A 21,800-nucleotide genomic window follows, 5' to 3' on the forward strand; every position below is an offset into this window, starting at 1 on the left:
TATATTCGTGCCGAAAATTTGGAAACCATTTAAGCTAGATACTGCACATGTGTCAGTGGAAAGTGTTGTATTTGCTAGGTGAGAATATTTCCAGACTCGGATTTGGGACTGTCGATGGGTATATCATAACATATGTACTCATTGAAAAGTTCCTGATTAACGCTCATCTATACATTTAACATCGAACAAAACATGAAATCAGCAAGACTATCACAGCTTACTTTCCGGTGCTACATCACCAACAGCACCACTCATAAATGGCCCACTATCCTCAGACTCCGCAACAGTACCAGCACCGGGCGCAGGCTCAGCTCCATATAGAACTAATTCGCGACCGCCACGAGTACTCCACCAATTGACACAGCAATGAGCCCGGTCAACATCCATCTCACCACCGCTCAAGGCTTCCCAGAAGCGATCAACACAGGCGTGACGCATAGTCCGATCTGCGATCGAATTAATGAGCTGTGCAGTAAGGGGAAGCCAATCGTCCAGGTCATCAACTCGAAGGAATGATAGGGAGTCAATGAGTGCCATAGTGAGGACAGCCTGTGCAGAGAGTGGGAGTTCGCTGCCTGTATCAGCGGAAGAGCTATTTCCGGCTGTTGGGACGATAGGTGTGGTCGGAGCATTTAAAGCGCGATCTCGAACCACCTCAAGTAGAATTGAAGGAAGCATGGGTTGGCTATTAGCTAATGGAGACGGGGGTGCTGTGACCTCGATAACGGTTTTGAATGCAAGGCGGAATTGCCTGCCTGACAGGTTCTCGGGGAATACCTATTGATGGTCAAAAAGACATACCCAAGGATAAGTTAAAGGGAGAGCTTACAGCAAACAAATTGTCAATATAGAAAGGAAGGTGTCGAGCAGCCAGCTCGGAATTGTGGGGAATAGCGAAGACAACAAGCGCCAGGCTGTGAGCTGCTTCAAAAATCTCCAAGAGATTGCTGTTTGCACCGGCTGCCAGATATGGGAAGGCGGCAGATAATAACAATTCCTCGTTAACTTGTGGCGACAGTATCAACGGGAAATGCTCAGCTGTATTCAAAAAGAAAAGATCTAAGCATCGCTCAAGCGGATGATCAGGAATCTGGCCGATGTCACTTGGCTTGATGCTGCGTAAGAAATTCTCTGCCAAGTCGGGGTATTGCGAAAGGATGTCGATAGCCGCCAAGAGAACAAAGGTTTGCTGCGAGGACCCGTTCTGGCCAGTGCGAGAGGAAATGAAATAAAGATTGCGGAGGATATGAAGGGATTGCATGGAAAGGAATGGGGCGCCTAGGAGGTAAATCAATACATGTCAGTCTCATTGTAATCAAAAGCCACATCCCGATCCAACTTACTACCATCTGCTGCAAGAGCAGGATCGTTGATCATCCTACCAAGCACAGCGCGGAGGACAATGACAACAGAGTAAAGACAATTCCGGAGCACTTTCCAGAGAGCAGGTATTGTTGTTTGTAAAGATTCCGCATCAAGGAAATCTTTCTCTTCAGCGACATCAACTTCCGATAGCTTATTTTGCCGCCATTGAACCATGAGAGTCCGAACAAAATCGGCCAAATAATCAATCGTTTGCGCAACCACTTGCGGGCTCCGGCAATTTTCCACAGCATGTGAGATTAATCTGGACAAAGGACCCAGCGCCGCAACCAACGGGCGATTGGAGATGGTTGAAAAGTAGCCAAATGTAGCAGATCCAGCTTGCCACGTGAATTTCTTCCCGGCTCCCTCGACGATATCCTCATCGATAGCACCTAGGAAGAAACCTCCTTCAAGTCCCTCTGAGGATAGAAAAGCGGAGCGCACCATTATAGGCAAGAATCGATCATAATTGAGTTTGGATCGTTCAAGATCAGACAAGAGCTCAAATGTGTAGTTCAGTACCATAGCGATACAATGACCATCTATGCTAGCTTCTGGACCTGTTTCCTCCAGCGCTAATTGAGCTGCTGTAGCCAATGCAGACTCCAGTTTTGTGCGAATACTCCATGGAAGACCCTGTCGATTCTGTCCCTCGAATCCTAGCAGTATGCCGCCAAGTAGGAGCATATGTCTCCACCGTGGGGACTTGTCATCTGCGCCTTGCACCACGGCCTTAACCCATGCTTCGCGATCGAGGCTTCGATTCCGTCCGAACGGCATACGGGGCTCATCAGTGGTATCATTCTGTAGGACTGCGATAGCGGCAGTGTTAAAGACGCTGAGGATCTTGCGACATGCTAGTAAATCGACGTGGTGATTCCAGAGAGCTGGCGCGGAGAGAAGTTGCGATGCGAGGAGAGTCAAGTTCAAGGGATTGCTGAGGACAGACAGAAAGCTGGTAGCGGTTGGAAGAAGACTAAACAATAGTTAATTAGCCATCGGTGATGACCGAACGTGAGATAGATGCGAGGATGTTAACGCGCCACATACCCAGCCGCATCTTCAAAACTAGATGTCGCCTGAAGCGATCGTAGCAGGCGAGCAAGAGAGCGTTCCGTCGCCATGAAGAGCAGACCACTGGCACAATGATGCCCACAAGGTCTTCTACATGGCCTAGGGGAAAGATGGGGAAGACAAGCCGCGGAGAACACCCCAGCCGAGGTCCGGGTGTGGAGCCGCAAACAGTGCAAACAAGCAGCGTCATGCTCATGGGTCTAACCATCTGAAGATCAACATCGCGACACAGATCTGCATCGCAGCACCACCACGAAGAATACTCATCAGGCCATGTTGAGATAATCTTGCTCTCATGTGGCAGCTTAGAGAGCGCCGCAGACAACCTACCATGGCCGGTAATCGAGTCCCGATCAACTACCACACCCCGTCATTTCCCTCCCTTTACGACCCAATCCCTTCACACTTAAAGAGCCCTTATTATCTCTATTACACGTTGGACATTTGGCGCTTTACACTATACTGGACATTAGTTTTCTATGGCGCAAGCCATCTCACGGTTGCTGGATGCGCTGTTTTGACTCATAGTCGCAATTGGAGCGTGATATGGCTGGTGCCATTGGTATATAGTGTGGTCGCAGGTCTGGAAGCACTGTTGGCTGGGAGCATTGTCGGCTTAGTGTAAGTGGACGTCTTCCCTCAATTTGTGAAATATTCTAAACCATATTCTATAGTCTCGGCTCCATCTACGAATCAGGAAACTTCAGAATGTCGACTTGGATACCTATGATCTGGGGAGGTGTCAATGTTATGGTCCTCGTCTTAACCAGCTTCCCTATGCAAGGTGGACTTTAATAAAGGCAGCAAAATGCCTAACTTTTTTTTCATCATTATGAAGATAAAGATATCGAATCTTTCATTTCTATCATACACACTGGAAATTTGATATCTCGAAAAGAAAGCGCCACCCACCGGATCCACCGTGTTCACATGCTGAAGAGATGTCCTGTACGCCAGTCCCGCAATCCTGATCTGCACCGAAAATCCACCAGAACATCATCCTAACGACGTCCATTGTTCGGCATACCACCTTGCAGACCAGGTAGACCACCCATCGCAGCTGCCATGTTTTGGAGGTTCATATTAGGAGGCATCGGCATTCCCTGAGACATCATCTGCTTTTGAAACTGTGCCATATCCATATTCATAGGAGGAGCGCTGCCCATTCCAGGAAGCATAGGGAATCCAGGAATCCCGCCATTTGGAGGGCCCTGCTGTGGTGGGGGCGGGGGAGGGCCCTGAGCAGACATGATTGCAGCCAAGCGACCAGGGTCCATGCCACTCATGCCACCTGCCATTGCCGAGGGAGGCGGAGGTTGAGCCGCACCGATACCAGGTAGTAGACCCGGACCATCAGGTTGAGGCCCTCCACCCTGGATTCCGGGCAGAGAGGACGCACCAGGTCGTCGTTGATCAACCAAACTCTCGGCCTCATCCTGCATTTCTTGTTCCTCTTCTTCACGCATTTGTTTGCGGCCAAAGCCACGGTTCCATGTACCTTGAGCTTCCGCAGCCTCTTCGCCAATATGGAAGCGATCTTTCATGTAGCTAGTCTCTCCGGGTCTAGCCCGCGACCAGAATCGAGTAAAATTATCCTTGGATCCAGAAGCAAGAATGTGACCCAGAGGGTGCCAGTCTAGAGACCAGATCGTAGCACCGTGTGCGTATTGAATGCGATGAGCTGGGTAGATTACCTGCGGAGGGGTATTGGCAGGGTCAGGACTGTCATATGGTGCCACGGTCGGAACAACGCCGGCAGGCAGGTTTGGCTCATCGAGCAGATAGTGATAGAGGGAGCCATCCTCTGCCCCAGTAGAAATCAAATTGCTATGAATAGGATGCCATGTCAGAGAAGAAACCGGCTTCTCGTGACCACGGAGGATGCAAATATCGCGCATCATGCGTAAATCAAAAACTCTCGCCGTCTGATCCCGCGACGACGTAGCAAGCAGATTATTGTTGACCCGCGAGAATCGAGTCGCGGTGACGGTATTTTTATGGCTGTGAAGAGTCGTGAGACAGCGTGCCGTCCTTGGGTCCCAGAACTTGACTTGGTGGTCCTTTGAGCCGGAAACCAGGAGACCTTTCGTCGGATGCCAGTCGCATGATTTGACATCCCAATTGTGGCCAGTAAGAACGGTATCGCAAGTTCGGGTGGTGAAATCGAAGATCTTGAGGGTTGTGTCATCGGATGCAGAGAGGAATTTCGTATCGCTAGGTGCCCAAGACAAGTCTCGAACTGCGTCATGGTGGGCATCATCAATCGTCTCAACGTTGTTGAAGTTCGGTCGCCAGTATTTCACGTCTCCTCTTTGTCCACCTGAGATTAACCAGTCGTGACTATGAGACCATGCAAGAGAGGTGACACCGGCTTGGATTTGATCGTAATGCGCCTATGAAGAAGCAAGATTAGCCTTCTATCCCAATATCCGATGTGACTCGGGACCACATACATCCATAACCGTCTCAAAGTTGAATGCCGTGCCGTTCCAGAGCATGAACTCGCCGGTATGGCCACCAGTTAACAGTCGCCTGCCCTCGGGAGTCCATCGCACCACCACGATCGGCTTCTTCGACTTTCCGATAGATTGATGTAGGTGTCGCACGGGGATTGTGTCAATTGGTGAATGGGGTCGGCCCACTGGTGGGAGCATCTTTGCAAATCAAGTCGAGTCAGTATTCTTTTCTTCTCATTTTCTGCTCCGCGACACGCAACCTCGAAGGCGCGGGTTTGCGCAAGACTCACATCGACGGTAAAGCTGGCACTAGGTCTTTCCACCTCCATTCGATGTCCACCTCGGTATCGCGGTCGTCGGGTTCGCATCCATTGTACCATCGAAGAGCCATAATCGGTGACGAGTCCTGGGCAAGACATGATGGTTAGTCGGACTGTTTTCTGACCGATATCTGGTTCATTGCAGGCGAAAACATACTGGGACGACGGGGTCCAACCGGTCCGTCAAAGTTCTTATTGAATCTGCCAGGGAATTGAGAGTCCCCTCCCTGTTCATCATAAAAGGCCATTGTGCCTGTGCCCACGGCGGTTTGAGATGGAAATTGCAATCGCTCAACCGAATAATTGCGCAGTCATGACCAGGACCAGAAGGATGGGTTGATAATAAAATCGAGTTTTTAAAATAGCAGGGGTAGACCCTGTGTTTTATATAGGACGGGGGTGGAAGGTTCAAGTCTCAGTGAATGAAGATATGAGTGAATACTGTGAGTCTGTGACCGCCCGTAAGGAGCTGGAGCTCGACCGCCGGGATCGTTGATTGGTTTAGATTACCTCATGGGTACATTTGGTACATTTGCGCTATGATAATCTACTTTTCCCCGCCGAAGCTCAACGGTTTCTAATTTTGGGACTTTTCCTAGTCTTTTCTTTTTCTTGAGCTTCTGGATGTCATTGTTCTTTATCCCTTGAGAATTGGTTGTCGTTTTGGTTACGCCATACTCTTCCCGAGTTATCTGCCCGTTGGTCCCTTCCAAGTTCCCGCATTGACCTTGTTCTAGACTTCTAGTCCAGTTGCGACATTTGATCGCGGGGCACAGTCGTCCAAGTGAAGATTTTGAGCTTCAGGAGGTGACAATGGTCTCTCAAACTCAGTCTGTCACGACTGCCCACGAACACTCCAACTTGGCCTCTTCAACCAATGAAACTATGTCTGAGAAAGCCGAGGTTCACATGCATTCGCGTGGGCCCAGACGCAGCAAGTATCGTCATGTCGCTGCATACCACTCGCAGCTACGGCATTCAAGCCTGAGTCGAGATGCAGATGTGACACCTAGCTTTTTAGGCTTTCGAAACTTGATGGTATTGGTATTAGGTAGGATACTTCCAAGGTTCGACCGTGTGACAGTGAATGATCTATGAACTAAACTGGAATAGTGGCCATGAACCTTCGGTTGATTATTGAAAATTTCATGAAAGTGAGTGCCGAATCTCCCAACTTGAATGAATTTGATCCAGGAAATATGAGAACACTTGTTAATCTACCATAGTATGGAGTGTTAATTTGCATTAAATGCCATGACTATCGCAAGCAAGATCTGGTTCTAGGCTCCATTCTATTCGCGCTAGTTCCCTGTCATCTACTCCTAGCCTATGTCATCGAACTATCTGCTGCGTCTTCAGCAAAACAGGTCGTAGGCCGACAGAAGAAGACAGCTGAGGAGAGAAGAACGGGACCAACAAGCCTTCCGTTCTACTTGGCCTTATACAGCCTTTCTCCACACATTGAATGCGACACTGTGTCTAGCAGTGACTAGCTTTATGGTATACTTTTATATTCATCACCCAGGAATTGGAACTCTCTGTCAGCTTCATGCAATTATCGTGTGGCTGAAGAATTGCTCCTATGCCTTCACCAACCGAGATCTCCGTCTTGCATTTTTGAATCCATCTGCCGACCCCGGGCTTCCTGATATCTATGCCACTTGCCCCTACCCACGAAATGTTACCATTGATAATCTCACTTACTTCTGGCTTGCTCCTACTTTGGTTTACCAACCAGTCTACCCCCGCACAACATCTATTCGTTGGTCCTTTGTGGCAAAGCGCTTGGCGGAGTTTGTCGGACTTTCAGTTTTTATCTGGCTTTTATCTGCACAGTATGCTGCACCCGTTCTACGAAACTCAATTGACAAGATCGCTGTCATGGACATTGCGTCTATTCTGGAACGGGTGATGAAGCTCTCCACCATCTCGTTGATCATTTGGCTTGCTGGCTTTTTTGCTCTTTTCCAGGCTCTGCTCAATGCCTTGGCCGAAGTGATGCGCTTTGGAGATCGTGAATTTTATACCGACTGGTGGAACAGTTCTAGCCTGGGAACTTACTGGCGGTCCTGGAACCGACCTGTCTATCTGTTTATGAAACGACATGTATACTCACCCCTGGTGGGTCGCGGATGGAGCCCTCTAGCCGCGAGTAGTATGGTGTTCGTCCTGTCTGCCATTCTCCATGAAATGCTAGTGGGGATCCCCACTCATAACTTCATTGGTATGAACTTTGTATATGAAAATTTCAACTGTTGACTCAATGGCTAATTTGTTTAGGTGTTGCATTTTTTGGTATGATTTTTCAACTACCGCTGATCATCTTTACCGCGCCCCTCGAAAAGATGCGCGACCCACTGGGTAAGACGGTCGGCAATTGTATCTTCTGGGTCAGCTTTTGCTTGGTCGGTCAGCCCCTTGGGGCCTTGTTGTACTTTTTCGCCTGGCAAGCCAAATATGGAAGTGTCAGTCGAATGAGTCCATGATCCAATGACTTGATCTCTATGTCTTCTAAGGTTTTTGGTGGGCGCGATGTGAACGCAAAACGACCTAGCTTTTGATCTGTTCCATTTATTGCTGATCTATTTGTCTTTGAAATACTGCATATAGCTGTTGCATGCGAGCATAATCTATTAGATCTGATATTTTGCATTGAAAACTATTCAAGTTGTTGTGCCCATTGGCCGATTGTAGCTCCCTTTCATGTAGGTAACGTGGTCAGAACTATGGGAATTCAAGATCTGCTACAAATTGACCACGCTTTGGGATGCCTAACCTCTCATTTAATGAGAAGATCCAATTTTCAAGTTCTTACAAATCAAAATTCCACATTCCCCAGATCATTCCCATTGAAATCGAAGCAAATAGTTCAACATCGAACCAGCCGTGCGCGGTTCGGATGGATTGATTGCGCCGAGGCGGAGTCCTCTAAGCCCGGCTCTATTCCAAGCTTCCGGCTTCCGTCACCCCCACACCAAATATCGTCAGAGCTATAAAGTCTCCTTATTCTGCAAGTTTAAAGGAACTATAAACACAACAAATTTCACAATGGTTTCTATCACTCTCCCCGAAAACTACGGGTAAGTTACACACCCGTCTCCACAAAGTTTGGTTACTCACAATTGCTAGTGCCGTCATTGGTGTTGCCCTGGGTGTAATCCCTGTCCTGGGTTTCATTCAAGGTGCCATTACTGGATCAACCCGTAAGGCTGCTAAGGTTCCCTACCCTCACAGCTACGCCACTGTTGAGCAATGCAAGGAGAACGTATGATCCTCGAGTTTCCTCATTCATAGAAGCTTCAGCTAATCATGATTTTACAGCCCAAGGCCGAGCAGTTCAACTGCGCCCAGCGCGCCCACACTAACTTCATGGAGAATGCTCCTCAGACCATGCTGTTCACTCTCATTGCTGGTCTGAAGTACCCCGAGCTGGCTGCTGGTATTGGTGCTGCTTGGGTGGTTTTCCGTTGCATGTTCCTCTACGGATACGTGTACTCGGGTAAGCCTAATGGTTCCGGCCGTCAAATTGGTGCTTTCTTCTGGCTGGCTCAGGGTGCTTTGTGGGGATTGACCACATTTGGTGTTGCGCGCCACTTGATCTCATACTAGATGATCAACCATTACTTTGTACACTAGTTATATACCTTTTTCTCGCATCAAATACATATCCGGATCTTGCCTGGACTTTACATTTTCACCAGCCACATTGAAACATGACAGTGGCACATGGACCCACTGTGGCGCAGTAGACGAAAAAGTCCCATAGAATGAGGGTGACAAGTTGAAGAACTTCTCTTGATCTCAAGTTAGGTTGGGACAATTGAATCCTGATTTACGAGAATACGAATCTTTTTTGTCTAAATTTCCAGTATAGAGGAATCCCTCCTTGGATATTTCCCCCCAACTTGAAATCTTCCAATCTCTTACCCCGCCAACCTTCAACCCCTCCATCATGTCGTCCAAATCGCAATTGACCTACGCTGCTCGCGCTACCACCCACCCCAATCCGCTCGCCCGGAAGCTCTTCGAGGTCGCCGAGGCCAAGAAGAGTAACGTGACCGTATCTGCCGATGTGACCACCACCAAGGAACTCCTTGAGCTCGCCGACCGTTAGTTGAGATTCAAAACCATACCATATCGGCAGGATGAGAAAACTAATTCGACTATGGGATGAACGCAGGACTGGGTCCCTACATCGCCGTCATTAAGACCCACATCGACATCCTCCCTGACTTTGGCCCCGAGACAATCGACGGACTGAACGCCTTAGCCGCGAAGCACAACTTCCTCATCTTCGAGGACCGCAAGTTCATCGATATCGGTAACACCGTGCAGAAGCAGTACCACGGTGGTACTCTCAAGATCTCCGAATGGGCCCACATCATCAACTGCAGTGTCTTGCCCGGTGAGGGTATCGTCGAGGCATTGGCGCAGACCGCCCAGGCCGAGGATTTCCCCTACGGTCCAGAGCGCGGTCTCCTGATTCTGGCCGAGATGACTTCCAAGGGATCCCTTGCGACCGGCGCTTACACCTCTGCCTCTGTGGATTACGCACGCAAGTACCAGAGCTTTGTTCTCGGCTTCGTTTCTACCCGCGCTCTTACCGAGGTTCCTTCTACCGTTGCCGCGGCGGATGACGAGGACTTTGTTGTCTTTACCACTGGTGTGAACTTGTCCTCTAAGGGTGACAAACTCGGTCAGCAGTACCAGACACCGCAGTCGGCCATTGGTCGTGGTGCGGACTTTATTATTGCTGGACGTGGTATCTATGCTGCTCCGGACCCTGTCGAGGCTGTTAAGCAGTACCAGCAACAGGGTTGGGAAGCCTATCTGGCTCGTGTTGGTACTAACCAATAAAAAGGATAATGTGAAAAAGTACCCTCTATATGAATATAACTTTAAAATTGATACATGTTGGTTTAGCTCGATGCTAATTCCGTTGTCTCGGAGAACTCCCGCATTCTGTGCATTATCTTCATTAACCCTCCAATACTCTTTCGAAGGACGAGCATGGGGTCATTTATATTTATCCACACAGACTCCACAACACTTGAGCTACTAGTATCCCGTCTGATAAGATACCTAGGTATCCTAGTACTTTACTCCAACTTTCTATCATTGAGTATAGATTCGTAAAGAAAACAGATAAGACATAACGGAATGAAAATCCGCACTTCACGATAAGAATCCTATAAACTAGTTAGGCGTCGGCAAACTCGGTCACCAAATCTGTCTCCGTAAACATTGGCAATGATTGATATCTTCTCTCTTTACGTAGTCGTAGAGTATAATCTCATATGAGCTCGGCAATCCAGCCATCCACTAAAAGCTGTTAAGCAACAATAAACCTAATAACTAATAACCTCCAAGATCCAAAATGAACAGCTCAAAGGTTTACATCACTGTATTTGCCGATCTCTCCTCACAACCCCTCTTCATCAACCAATAACCCAGCTTCGTTGCATCCAAAGTCCAAGAACCCCAGATAATCGGGTTCTTATCGCGGGGAGACCCACAATATGCAACAGCTTGATAGGAGAAGAAGAAGGGAAGAGGAGGACAAAGATAACGCCACGACCATGACCAGGATCAGGCTATGATGTTAGAGAGAGAGAGAGAATGCGGAGTGACTTTATTTACTTTCCCATCTGGTGAGGGGGAACGGAACATTTTGTGACACTGAAACTGAGATAAATTCCCCCCCAATTTCCAACTTGGACGGAAATCCCCCTTACTTCATCTCATTATTGAAACGTTTTGCTTTTTTGTGGCCTGTTCCTATCACACACACCATCATGACGGAAGAAAAGGCCATTGCTGCCTCGTCATCTGTTGACGTGGAGAAGACTATAGATGTCTCAAAACAGGGCCACGTTGATCCAACACTGGAGAAACACGCACACGATGCCGATGAAGCGATGAAAGTGCTGGACGAGTTACATGGGGAAACAATCGAGTTAGATGAAGCGACAAATCGACGATTATTAAAGATAATTGATTGGCATATGATGCCGATCATGTGTTTTATCTATGGGATGAATTATCTTGATAGTAAGTCACTGACTACCTAGTACCTAGTAGTAGGATTGGGATCCAGGTTACATCGCAGCGCTAACATGCATAGAAACTACCCTGTCATATGCGAGTATTATGGGAATCAAGACAGATCTGAATCTTGAGGGAGATGAATATCAATGGTTGTCGAGTTTATTCTATTTTGGTATGTATTCTAATATTAACTAACCCCAACAAATCTAATACTGATACTAATGTCGCTGGACAGGTTATCTCGCATGGGAGTACCCAACTAACCGCCTGCTGCAGCGGTTACCACTGGGTCGATACTCAGCCACCTGCATTATAATGTGGGGTATTATTCTAAGCTGTTTCGCCGCTGTGAACAACTATTCCGGGGCGATCGCCATTCGATTTTTCCTCGGTGTATTCGAAGCAGCTGTTACACCAGGATTTGCCTTAATCACTTCTCAGGTACGTACCACACCCAATCATAGCAGCCAGAAAGAATAAGACCATACGGGAGTACTAATAGTCGGATCCATGATAGTGGTATACCAAAAAAGAACAAGGCAGTCGCGTCAACATCTGGTTCAGCTTTAACGGCGTCGGTCAAATCATCGGCGGATTAATCGCATACGGCATCGCAATCGGGACATCAAAGTACGGATCCTCGATCGAACCATGGAAGATCATTTTCCTCGTTACAGGACTATTGACCGTCGTTCTTGGATTCATTTTCCTCTGGATGATTCCAGATAGCCAGCTTAATGCACGATGGCTGAGTAAGGAGGACCGCGTGCTAGCTGTTGCACGGGTGCAGGTGAACCAGCAGGGAATCGGAAATAAGCATTTCAAGATGTATCAAGTCAAAGAAGCGGTCTTGGATCCGATGACATGGGCTTTCTTTTTCTATGCACTTATTGCTGATATTCCCAATGGTGGAATTTCGAACTTCTTCAGTCAATTGGTATGTTGACGCTGAGTCTTATTTGAGTGTCGACTTTGCTAATCAGTGTATCCGCAGATAACCTCATTTGGATACTCTGACCAAGAGAGCCTGATCCTCGGTGTTCCTGGTGGCGCTGTGGAGGTTATCGCTCTCCTGTTAAACGGTTATATCGGCCACATTACCGGCTACCGTATCCTCAGCAGTCTGGGTGGACTTGTATGCGCACTTATCGGCATGATTCTTATTGTCGCGCTACCTGAGACCAATAATGTTGGTCGGTTAATCGGGTACTATATGACGCAGGCTAGTCCCACCGCGTTTGTGGCTTTACTAGCCATGATTTCGTCCAATGTGGCTGGCTATACGAAGAAGACTACAGTTGCAGCGTTTTACCTGATCGGCTACTGTGTTGGTAACATTATCGGTAAGTGGACCTTGAGAAGCTCGTTTGGTGAATATAACTAACTTTTTCAGGCCCTCAAACCTTCCGTCCTAAAGATGCCCCTCGTTATGTCCCCGCCGAGATCACGATTATCGTCTGTTTGGGAGTTTGTCTTGGGATCATGTCGTTTGTCCACTGGTGGTATGTCAAAGAGAATAAGCGCAAGGCGGAAATTACATCTCGGTCGGATTATGTGCGATTGCAGAATCAGGCATTCTTGGATTTGACAGACCGGGAGAACATGGATTTTGTGTATGCGCTTTGATTGTGTGTACAGGGTAGTGGAGTACTGGCTGGACCAGTGGAGTTCAATAAAGTTCTTATGAGTGTCGGTCTGAGGAGATTAATGACATGAGTATATGATTTCAAATTCCAGGATTGTAGGATGTTATTGTGTGGATTCGGTCACGGTGGAGTTTACACAGTAGACTGATAGTGTTTTTGATAGTGTTTGATAGTATTCTGACATACTAGGTAGTAGGTCATAGTAGTTCACATAGTAGTGTAGATGACGTTAGTTAACCAGGTTATTTCAAATATCTCCCTGTTTTATCCCATTTCCACATTTTTTACATTTTTACATTGAATCCCACCACTAGAATTTCGGTGGTCCCCGACATGTTCAAATAGGCTTAGATCTTCAACTGGGTCTCTTATAGCGCGTGGTTAGTGGGGGTCACCCTCACCGACACCCCTCACCCAGGGGAAATGTCCAAATAAGCCAAAAATGGAGTTGAGAATAAAAAAGTACGACGATCAATGGTGTTATTTCAAGTACTTAAGTAGGTAATTCTCATGAACTTCACTATTAATCTATGGTGGAATGTTGGGAACGAAGCGCCGAACCAGGACCCCGCCACTAATCTAAACCTATCAGAAGTGAATATTATATCGGGAGAAGACCGAAATTCCAATAATAAACTTCTAATTCTACACGGTTCTGTACCCGTTACATGTATGTGCTAATGCATGAAGGAGAAATACCTGATACATAGTATCTATACTAGAGAACTTTGGGAGTACTATGCAGGATTTGACCTCTGGATTTGTACTCATGATCGACTTCTAGGATATGAAATATGAAAAATAAGAACATTGGAATCTAAAATGCTTGGACCCTACATGATAATTGTGGCACACGATCAACACATGGAAGATCAACCGAACTCTATGAAAATGTATTCTCCTCGATCAATATCATAGGTGGACTTCCCCTTATATAGGGGCCCAAGCCCTGTCAGGTGGAAAACGTGAGGGTTTTGAACTCCTTGAACCAGTCAGGGTCTTGGGGTGGAAACGTGGTCAGCGCCTACTGTAACTATGTACTATAATACTACTAAAATGGGGATAATTCCATTATTTCACCCCTGCATTGACCTGCAGTGACCACTGGAATGACCAATCTGCAGGGGCGTTAGTACTTGGCCATGACGATCTAGTACACTGTAGTGGGGTCAAGGTTGCCCCATGTACTCGTATGTACTCCGTACTACGACATTAAACAAAAAACTAAAGAGAAACTAAGAAAACTAAGAAAAACTAAGACGAAAACTAGGCAATGAACTAAATGCCCCCACTTTGCCTATTTTTTTTCTTTTCAAGCGGTGTGCATGTAAATAAAGGTGAGGAGGTTTCTAGATCTTGTCTCGTTTCACAGCATCTGGAATGTTTTGTCTTTCTTTGTTTCTTTTTCTATAAAAAAAATCATTCACGGAGTCCTGCATACTACTAGGTACCTAGGTACTTTCTAGTAGTATCTCTCCCATCGTCACTTCCCTATATAACCATGAGATAACCTTGGGAATCCATTTGATCGAAATCACGCTCATTATGGCAGTCACATGTGGTGGCAACCTTCACATGGCCACTGTTGTTACTCTGGATTTACATACTAAAATCCCATCAGAGTTGGCCATCACTGAAATTACCACAATTACTGAGCCTAAAATCAACCAGAAATGCTTGGAAATGGAATCACCCAGGGTGAAGAGAATCGACCCACCAAACTATAAACCAAGGGTCTCTGATCCCAAAGATGCAAAGAGTCGGGATCGATCAAGAGAAGGATCACGACCAACATCTGCTGTCAATTCTGGTCATCACTCTCGTTCAGCATCCAGAAGTACAGCCCGATCTCGTCCAGCAAGTCGACAGAGCTCCTTCCACTCTTCAAGAAGACCAGTGACTACTGCTAGCATTGTTTCGGTCCCAGCTCGCACACCCCAACAAGAACGCCGGGAATCACTACTAGAACTACACCGGGAATCATGTCGACTATTCCAAGATCCCCCAGCTATATCGCCGACGGAGGATTTCCGACCCTCATCAACGCAACGAAATCCCTCATTCGCAAATCGATATCGGCGCACATCCTCCGATATGGGCACCTCAGCACCACCATCCCCAATCGCCTCGTCATCATCTAGCCGTCGCTTCGACGATCATCACCGCCGCTCAATAAGTTCCGGCTCGGTCCCTCAACTACAAACAAGAACCCGATCCAATACCCTCCCAACTACACACCATATACACAATTCCTCCACATCATCCATTCACGTCCCGGAGACAGTAATGGAATGGACATCCCCCTCAACAAGGAGACGCGAGTACGAGAAAATCGACCGAGCCAGTCGAGGCATGCGCGGTCTATGGCGACGAGTCGCACCACGGTGGTGTCAAGCGCGGGACGCACGAACTCCATTTTTCGAAGAAGGCAAAACAAGCCGTGAAGGGAGTGTGCGACGATTCCGCATGGACCTCCCGGACGAAGAGCAGACCCACTCGGACCCGAAACGTGATGGGTCCGGTGCCGGTCCGGTTGATGTTGATTTTTGCAATTCAGACGCTTCTCGACGCCTCTGGACAGGTCGTCGGTCGAAGACTCTCAAATAATTACGGGTGGCTTTTTTTACTATTTTTATTGGTTCACGCTGCCGTGCGGCGTCTACTACTACTGTTCGGCTACATGACCATGATACGATCCTACTGATAACCCTTTGCGCTTATATTGCATAGCCTGCATTCCCTTTGTGATTCGAGTCATGGTATACCCGGTGCTTCCTGGTGGAATGCTGTTGCCTACTTGTCGCCCCTTTTCATGTTCCTTGCATCACTGAGACTGAGATACCCATTTATTAATTATGCTGTATATATGCATTATGCTGGGATTAGTTGTTACTGAATTCAGTCCTATTTCAACTTGAAGTTCATTCTATCTATTCTTAAATCAGCATACATGTGCATATGCTCCGGCATCACTGGCATGAAACAGGCTGGTTCCACAAGTGGGCCGGTCCAGATGTCCCTGACAGCGGGATAGAACCATGGAATGAACTGACAAAAATATGAACAAAGACCTTCAAGTTCCAGTTTTGGAATTTGTAGATATATTTGGAACTTGAGCAACATTGTCTCTTCCATTTTCAATCGACTCTCAATCAATTGGTCTTATTTGTGGAGTATCAGGTGTTCTATCACTCTCATGCTCCGAGACTACTAGTATGCAGGTACCCCTTTTATCTGAAAACATTTAGATGATAATTGGAGAAATCTCGAGTCGTACAACGCAGAGAAAAATAAAATATTTGACCAAGGACGACCTTTTAATCACTGAATTACTGCAGACTGAAAGTATGCATCGAGCGTCGCCGGCGGATGCCAACCCTGGAACTTGATAGTAGGCTCGGTGCAATACTTTTATTTTACCTTTCAGGAAAGATGTCATTCAACTTAAATCTCAAAAAACTATCACCTGCACCTGGTATCAATTTCCTATTCTTAGCGTTGAGAGTATTGCATCGGATTGCCGTCTAGGTACGAGCTCTGTAGCTCTAGAGTTTGCACCACAATTAGCAGCCGAGCACCTTCCCACTCAGGACAAGAAGAATAAGATGAACCAGAGAGTAATAAAATATACCTACGAGCCAAGTGATTACCTTCCTCCGATCACATCTCAAACGGAGGTTTAAAGATCCCTCGATACCTCGTCCGAGTCTTTCCCTCCGAACATCACCTGAATCATGAGTCCCCTCAGGTTCAACCTGAACCAGACTCCACCTCCACCGACGCATCTGAATATACCAAAATGCGCCTAAGTGGATATCTGATCTTCCTAGCTCTGGCTAGCACCTGCAAATCCAACCCGATTAAACCACGCACAGCACCAGTAAACAATGCTATATTCGACTACGTGGTAATCGGTGGTGGAACAGCCGGAATCGTCATCGCGAGCAGACTGGCAGAGCAATCATATAAGGTGGCACTGGTTGAAGCGGGCGGATACTATGAATTCGAGTCTTTTGCTGAAGTCCCAGCTGCAGATGTTCTTCCTGTAGGCTCGGATCCGGGAACGACGGCTTCGGTGGATTGGGGGTTTGTGGCTCGTGGACAGGGTGGAGTGAATGGACGGGCGATACATTTTGCGAGGGGGAAGTGTTTGGGTGGATCGTGAGTCCAGGATTTGGTGATGATCTGTGGTTTGAGGGTGAATTGCTGATATTTGTAGATCTGCGTTGAATTTCATGATCTATCAACGGTAAGATTTACTTCTCTTTCAATGAAATGGGCTAATCATCCATAGTCCGACGATTGAGTCAATGGATCAATGGGCCAGTGCTTTGAATGATAGCAGCTACACATTCGACGCAGTACTACCATTCTATAAGAAAAGTGTCACTTTTACAAAGCCAAATATTGCCGAACGCGCAGATAATGCAACGACTGGGTTTAGCTCGGAAGGATTTGATATGGAGGATGGTGGCCCGCTGCAAGTTTCCTATCCTAACTACGCGCAGCCATTTTCATCCTGGATGAGGTTAGGAATGGAAGAGATTGGGATCAAAGGAGCAGAGGACTTCAATCTTGGTTCGTTGATGGGAGCTCAGTACTGTACTACGACAATTGATCCGAATAGTGAGCTTCGCAGTAGCTCTCAAGCTTCGTATCTTGGTGGTACGATACCAGCATCATTGACAATTTTTACGGAGACTCTAGCAAGAAGAGTTCTCTTTGACGAGGATTTCCAAGCAACTGGGGTTATAGTAAGAGGAGCATTTGGGAACGACGTTACCCTCACGGCATCCGAAGAGGTGATCATATCTGCTGGGGCTTTCCAGTCACCACAGCTCTTAATGGTCTCTGGAATTGGTCCCTTGAGTGACCTGCAAAAGCTTGGCATTAAAACGATAGCTGATCGACCTGGCGTTGGACAAAACATGTGGGACCATCCATTCATGGCGCCATCATATCGCGTGCGAGTAGAAACACTGACCAGCTTTGCGACGAATCTCGTCTCTGCAGCGGCCCAGCTGTTAGAAGGTGTACTCCGACGCGGGCAACTCACAAACCCAATTGCGGATTTTCTAGCATGGGAGAAGATCCCACAGAATCTGCGTTCGAAATGGTCATCCAGCACGCAAAAATTATTAGCTCAATTTTCGAGCGACTGGCCGGAAGCTGAAGTAAGTCGTCCATGTATTAGACCATTTGATAAGTACTGACTTTCATCAGTACATGTCCGCTGCAGGATACATTGGAAATGTCTCTAATCTCCTCCTAGACCAGCCAAGAGATGGATACCAGTACGGCTCAATCCTAGGTGTCCTGATCACGCCTTTATCCCGAGGGAATGTCACTCTCAAGTCTGCCGATACTTCTGATCTACCTATTATCAATCCAAACTGGTTAGAGCACCCAGCAGATCAAGATATTGCCATTGCAATGTTCAAGAGGATTCGACAGGCCTTTCGAAGCCAGGCTATGGCACCTATCGTCATTGGTGAAGAATATCACCCTGGGACCCACGTTCAATCGGATACCGAGATTCTCGAATTCGTGAAGAATCATATCATGACGCTGTGGCATCCAGCTTGTACCTGTAAGATGGGTACTTCGAATGATGAGATGGCGGTGGTTGATTCCCGAGCTCGCGTGTTTGGCGTTGATAAGCTTCGTGTTGTGGATGCGAGTGCATTCCCCTTTCTTCCGCCTGGACATCCTCAAGCTACTGTTTGTAAGTACATGTATCTCTGGCACACTATAGATGAATGCTAATTTGAATAGATATGCTTGCGGAGAAAATTGCCCATGATATTATCATTGGACAGTAATCTATACATACTTGATTCAGGTATATATATTATTATATTAATTTTATGCAAACCTACCATCCAGATTTCCTCATTCTATGCCTGTCATAAAATGGGAGATTGTCCAGAAATTCCCGGGTCCATGCTTGTAAAGTTTTTATCAGATCTTATTATCTGTGTCTCCCACTCCCGGAGTCTCTTTTCACCAGGACTGCTTTATCTCAATTCAACCTGCCATCATGATGTTAACACTCATTCTTTTAATACTATTCGGTTGCTAATTGAAGGCATCATACTTGCGGCTCTACCCGCCAGTACGCATCCGCCAAGCTCCCCGCGCCCTGCCAATGACAGACCCACAGTGACAATGTTCAATGTTACCCCAAGAGATAAAACCTATCTCAACTTCATCTTGATCCCCAATTGCAAAATGCGGCGTACAAACAGAACTACAGACTACGAGTTGGACGACCTCAATGCTGGCCCGGAGAACCCGGATGCCAGCGTTAGTCTAGCCTTCCCTGAGGGAGGCCGTGAAGCATGGACATCGCTTCTAGGCTCATCATTAATAATGTTCCCATCATTCGGATTTCAAACAGCAAGTTCGTCAAATCTACTCAAACAGAAACTGTATCATTTCTAATAAAATCTCAGTCGGAACCGTTCAGGACTATATCAGCACACACCAACTCTCGAACTATAGCGTCAGCGACGTCAGTTGGATCACTGCTGTTCTATGCTTCCTCACTCTATTCCTAGGGGTACAAGTTGGACCTTTATTCGACCGATATGGTCCACGAATTCTTCTAATCTGCGGTTCACTCGCCAGCGTAGCATCATACCTTCTCCTAGCGCAATGCACCCAATACTGGCATTTCATGCTCTGCCTGGGGATTCTAAGCGGTATATCCTCCGCCGTGGTGACAACAGTTGCAATTTCCGTATTGAGTCACTGGTTCTATCGACGTCGTGCTCTCGCATCAGGGATTTGTATGGCTGGATCCTCAGCTGGAGGTGCAATCATTCCTCTAGTTCTGCGCAAACTCTTCAGTGAATATGACTGGACGTGGGCTATTCGGACCATTGCCTTCATAGCGCTAGCATGTTACTCTCTTGGTATAATTCTCGTGAAAGGGAGATTACCAACAGGAAACCAGAGCCGAGCAACGATTGATTTCCGTGCGTTCAAAGCTCCACGACTTTTCTTTCTAGCAGTTGCTGTTTTCGCGTTTGAGTTTATTATCTTCGGTTGTGCGGCGTTACTACCCACATACGTTCGATATACGGGTCTTAATATGGATGTACAGTTTTACTCACTTACAGTGCTGAATGGTATGAGTTTGTTAGGTAGGATCTTACCTGGATTCGCGGCGGATCAGATTGGTCGGTTTAATATCCTTTTGTCATTGGCGGTTGTTACTTTGTTGGTTATGGCTACTGTCTGGATTCCGTTTGGATCTAATAGTGAGGCTACGCTATATGCTGTTGTTGCTATCTTCGGTTTTGGATCTGGGGGTTGGATCTCGCTTGCTCCTGTTTGTGCTGGTCAGCTTTGTCGTACTGAAGAGTATGGTCGATTCTATGGAACAATCTACTGTATCGCTGCATTTGGGGTATTGTTGACTGTGCCGATTGGAGGTGAGCTCTTACAGTCTACTACTCCACAGACCTTGGTGGGATTCTATTCTGTTATCTTGTTGATTGGTCTGACAAGTGTTGCCATGTCGCGATGGGCTTTACTGGATTGGAACTGGAAATGGAAGGTGAAGGTGTGATATCACACTCATATGAACGAGGATATTAGCTAGATCTAGATTTGTCCATATTTCAAAAGTATATGTATAATGATCAAATTGAAACAATTCAATTCTTTAACTCAACATAAGATCATAAATTCCTCGGGACGCCAGGCCGATAAGAAACAATGCAAACTTGAAAGCGCCGGGTATATCAAAACACGACCCCAAAATGCTTTTCCAGAAAAGTCTTCCACCAATCCACCTCACAGAAGATCATAGTCATCCAACTTCGAACGGTACCGCATAATGTTCCGCTTGATCTTACTAGAATCAACCCATGTGACGAAGTCCTCCATATTGCGGGTAACCATGTACGCAGGATCAGAGACAACCTCGGTTCCAACACGGACTTGGCCTTGCTCAATGAAAGTTGTGGCCTATACTAGTTAGTATGCATAGAAAAGATGGAGTCCTGGTTCTCATTTTTCAGGGACACTCACAGCCTTGATAGTCTCAACCATTCCCGATCGAACCATCAGGACAGCCAGACGCCGCCGGCAAAATGCCGAAACGGTAACCTCGCGCTCCACACGAGACAATGCCGCACCCTGTTCACGGGACTGCTTCAGAATTCCCATTCGCCATAACTTTTCCAGCAGTTCGGACTCCAGCTTCTTGCGCACGGGGTCGGACTCAGGGTCCAGTTGTGAGAGTCTGTGGGCGAGCGAGCGCATGGATCCACAGAGGGCATTGTATTTCTTGTAGTCCATAGGATCTTGGAGGAGGTATCTTTGGCGGATCTGGTGCTCCCGGTGGTTTCCATCGGACTTGTAGGTGTGGAAGTCGACCTTCCGAAGAAGTCTATTATTCAGATTGGTTAGAGATTGTCATGATGGTTGACTCGGGTGGGATGGAAAGAGAGGTAGGGAATCGTTTCTACCGACTGAACTCACTTCTTCTCGTGATGCTTCAATTCACGGACCATCTTGGCTATCGGTCACCTGGACTTGGTGACTTGTAACTTTTGTAAATTGATCGTAGAAGCTGAGAAGCTGCCGATGAAATTCGCGATAACAAAAAAATGTTATCGAGGCGGTGTGGTTCTGCCATGTGGATTGCATATCACGTGGTATCCACTCTAAAACGGTATACACGGCTACATACTCTGACTGCTGGAGAACATTCAATATGAAAAGTTTTGAGTAGAACAAATTGTATTTAAGATGAAAGGAGCGTGTTGAGGTAATTGAGTAAACCGGTAGAAAAAAATAATATGGACAACGGCGTACCTACTAATAGTGGACAACTTCAAGTTGAATTTGAACTTCAAGTTCGTTCAAGTTTTGTGATA

The 21,800-nt window shown here is 46.9% G+C and overlaps 11 protein-coding genes across 11 annotated transcripts; 8 read left to right on the forward strand and 3 right to left on the reverse strand.

Moving 5' to 3' along the window:
• Positions 1-210: 210 nt before the first annotated feature.
• Positions 211-2,489, reverse strand: pex8 (putative peroxisomal membrane protein Pex17; the record flags this gene model as incomplete). Its single annotated transcript, XM_057088209.1, has 4 exons — positions 211-777; positions 830-1,278; positions 1,344-2,341; positions 2,416-2,489. The coding sequence occupies 4 exons, from the start codon at positions 2,487-2,489 to the stop codon at positions 211-213; spliced, it is 2,088 nt and encodes a 695-aa protein (XP_056948038.1).
• A 281-nt stretch (positions 2,490-2,770) lies between these two features.
• On the forward strand, positions 2,771-3,234 carry N7483_004773 (uncharacterized protein; the record flags this gene model as incomplete). Its single annotated transcript, XM_057088210.1, has 2 exons — positions 2,771-3,060; positions 3,114-3,234. The coding sequence occupies 2 exons, from the start codon at positions 2,771-2,773 to the stop codon at positions 3,232-3,234; spliced, it is 411 nt and encodes a 136-aa protein (XP_056948039.1).
• Positions 3,235-3,440: 206 nt separating this feature from the next.
• Positions 3,441-5,463, reverse strand: N7483_004774 (WD40 repeat domain-containing protein; the record flags this gene model as incomplete). The annotated part of the gene is made up of 4 exons (XM_057088211.1): positions 3,441-4,832; positions 4,893-5,093; positions 5,156-5,301; positions 5,373-5,463. 4 exons carry the CDS (start codon positions 5,461-5,463, stop codon positions 3,441-3,443), a joined length of 1,830 nt encoding a protein of 609 aa, XP_056948040.1.
• Positions 5,464-6,712: 1,249 nt separating this feature from the next.
• On the forward strand, positions 6,713-7,474 carry N7483_004775 (putative diacylglycerol O-acyltransferase (DgaT); the record flags this gene model as incomplete). The annotated part of the gene is made up of 1 exon (XM_057088212.1): positions 6,713-7,474. The coding sequence occupies one exon, from the start codon at positions 6,713-6,715 to the stop codon at positions 7,472-7,474; it is 762 nt and encodes a 253-aa protein (XP_056948041.1).
• A 789-nt stretch (positions 7,475-8,263) lies between these two features.
• On the forward strand, positions 8,264-8,824 carry N7483_004776 (MAPEG family protein; the record flags this gene model as incomplete). Its single annotated transcript, XM_057088213.1, has 3 exons — positions 8,264-8,295; positions 8,345-8,480; positions 8,537-8,824. 3 exons carry the CDS (start codon positions 8,264-8,266, stop codon positions 8,822-8,824), a joined length of 456 nt encoding a protein of 151 aa, XP_056948042.1.
• A 343-nt stretch (positions 8,825-9,167) lies between these two features.
• Positions 9,168-10,072, forward strand: pyrG (orotidine-5'-phosphate decarboxylase pyrG; the record flags this gene model as incomplete). Its single annotated transcript, XM_057088214.1, has 2 exons — positions 9,168-9,324; positions 9,396-10,072. The coding sequence occupies 2 exons, from the start codon at positions 9,168-9,170 to the stop codon at positions 10,070-10,072; spliced, it is 834 nt and encodes a 277-aa protein (XP_056948043.1).
• A 938-nt stretch (positions 10,073-11,010) lies between these two features.
• N7483_004778 (allantoate permease family MFS transporter) lies at positions 11,011-12,889 on the forward strand (the record flags this gene model as incomplete). The annotated part of the gene is made up of 6 exons (XM_057088215.1): positions 11,011-11,266; positions 11,340-11,435; positions 11,499-11,704; positions 11,781-12,200; positions 12,258-12,606; positions 12,657-12,889. 6 exons carry the CDS (start codon positions 11,011-11,013, stop codon positions 12,887-12,889), a joined length of 1,560 nt encoding a protein of 519 aa, XP_056948044.1.
• Positions 12,890-14,454: 1,565 nt separating this feature from the next.
• On the forward strand, positions 14,455-15,516 carry N7483_004779 (uncharacterized protein; the record flags this gene model as incomplete). The annotated part of the gene is made up of 1 exon (XM_057088216.1): positions 14,455-15,516. The coding sequence occupies one exon, from the start codon at positions 14,455-14,457 to the stop codon at positions 15,514-15,516; it is 1,062 nt and encodes a 353-aa protein (XP_056948045.1).
• Positions 15,517-16,708: 1,192 nt separating this feature from the next.
• Positions 16,709-18,731, forward strand: N7483_004780 (GMC family oxidoreductase; the record flags this gene model as incomplete). Its single annotated transcript, XM_057088217.1, has 5 exons — positions 16,709-17,070; positions 17,129-17,158; positions 17,204-18,083; positions 18,133-18,634; positions 18,685-18,731. The coding sequence occupies 5 exons, from the start codon at positions 16,709-16,711 to the stop codon at positions 18,729-18,731; spliced, it is 1,821 nt and encodes a 606-aa protein (XP_056948046.1).
• Positions 18,732-19,140: 409 nt separating this feature from the next.
• N7483_004781 (putative MFS monocarboxylate transporter) lies at positions 19,141-20,485 on the forward strand (the record flags this gene model as incomplete). The annotated part of the gene is made up of 2 exons (XM_057088218.1): positions 19,141-19,312; positions 19,365-20,485. 2 exons carry the CDS (start codon positions 19,141-19,143, stop codon positions 20,483-20,485), a joined length of 1,293 nt encoding a protein of 430 aa, XP_056948047.1.
• Positions 20,486-20,712: 227 nt separating this feature from the next.
• Positions 20,713-21,434, reverse strand: N7483_004782 (snoRNA-binding rRNA-processing protein IMP3; the record flags this gene model as incomplete). Its single annotated transcript, XM_057088219.1, has 3 exons — positions 20,713-20,886; positions 20,950-21,310; positions 21,403-21,434. The coding sequence occupies 3 exons, from the start codon at positions 21,432-21,434 to the stop codon at positions 20,713-20,715; spliced, it is 567 nt and encodes a 188-aa protein (XP_056948048.1).
• Between the last annotated feature and the right edge of the window lie 366 nt (positions 21,435-21,800).

This window comes from Penicillium malachiteum (genome assembly GCF_028827825.1).
Source record: "Penicillium malachiteum strain IBT 17515 chromosome Unknown utg000002l:1.0-8849297.0:1.0-8852440.0, whole genome shotgun sequence".
In the NCBI taxonomy this organism is placed as follows: domain Eukaryota; kingdom Fungi; phylum Ascomycota; class Eurotiomycetes; order Eurotiales; family Aspergillaceae; genus Penicillium; species Penicillium malachiteum.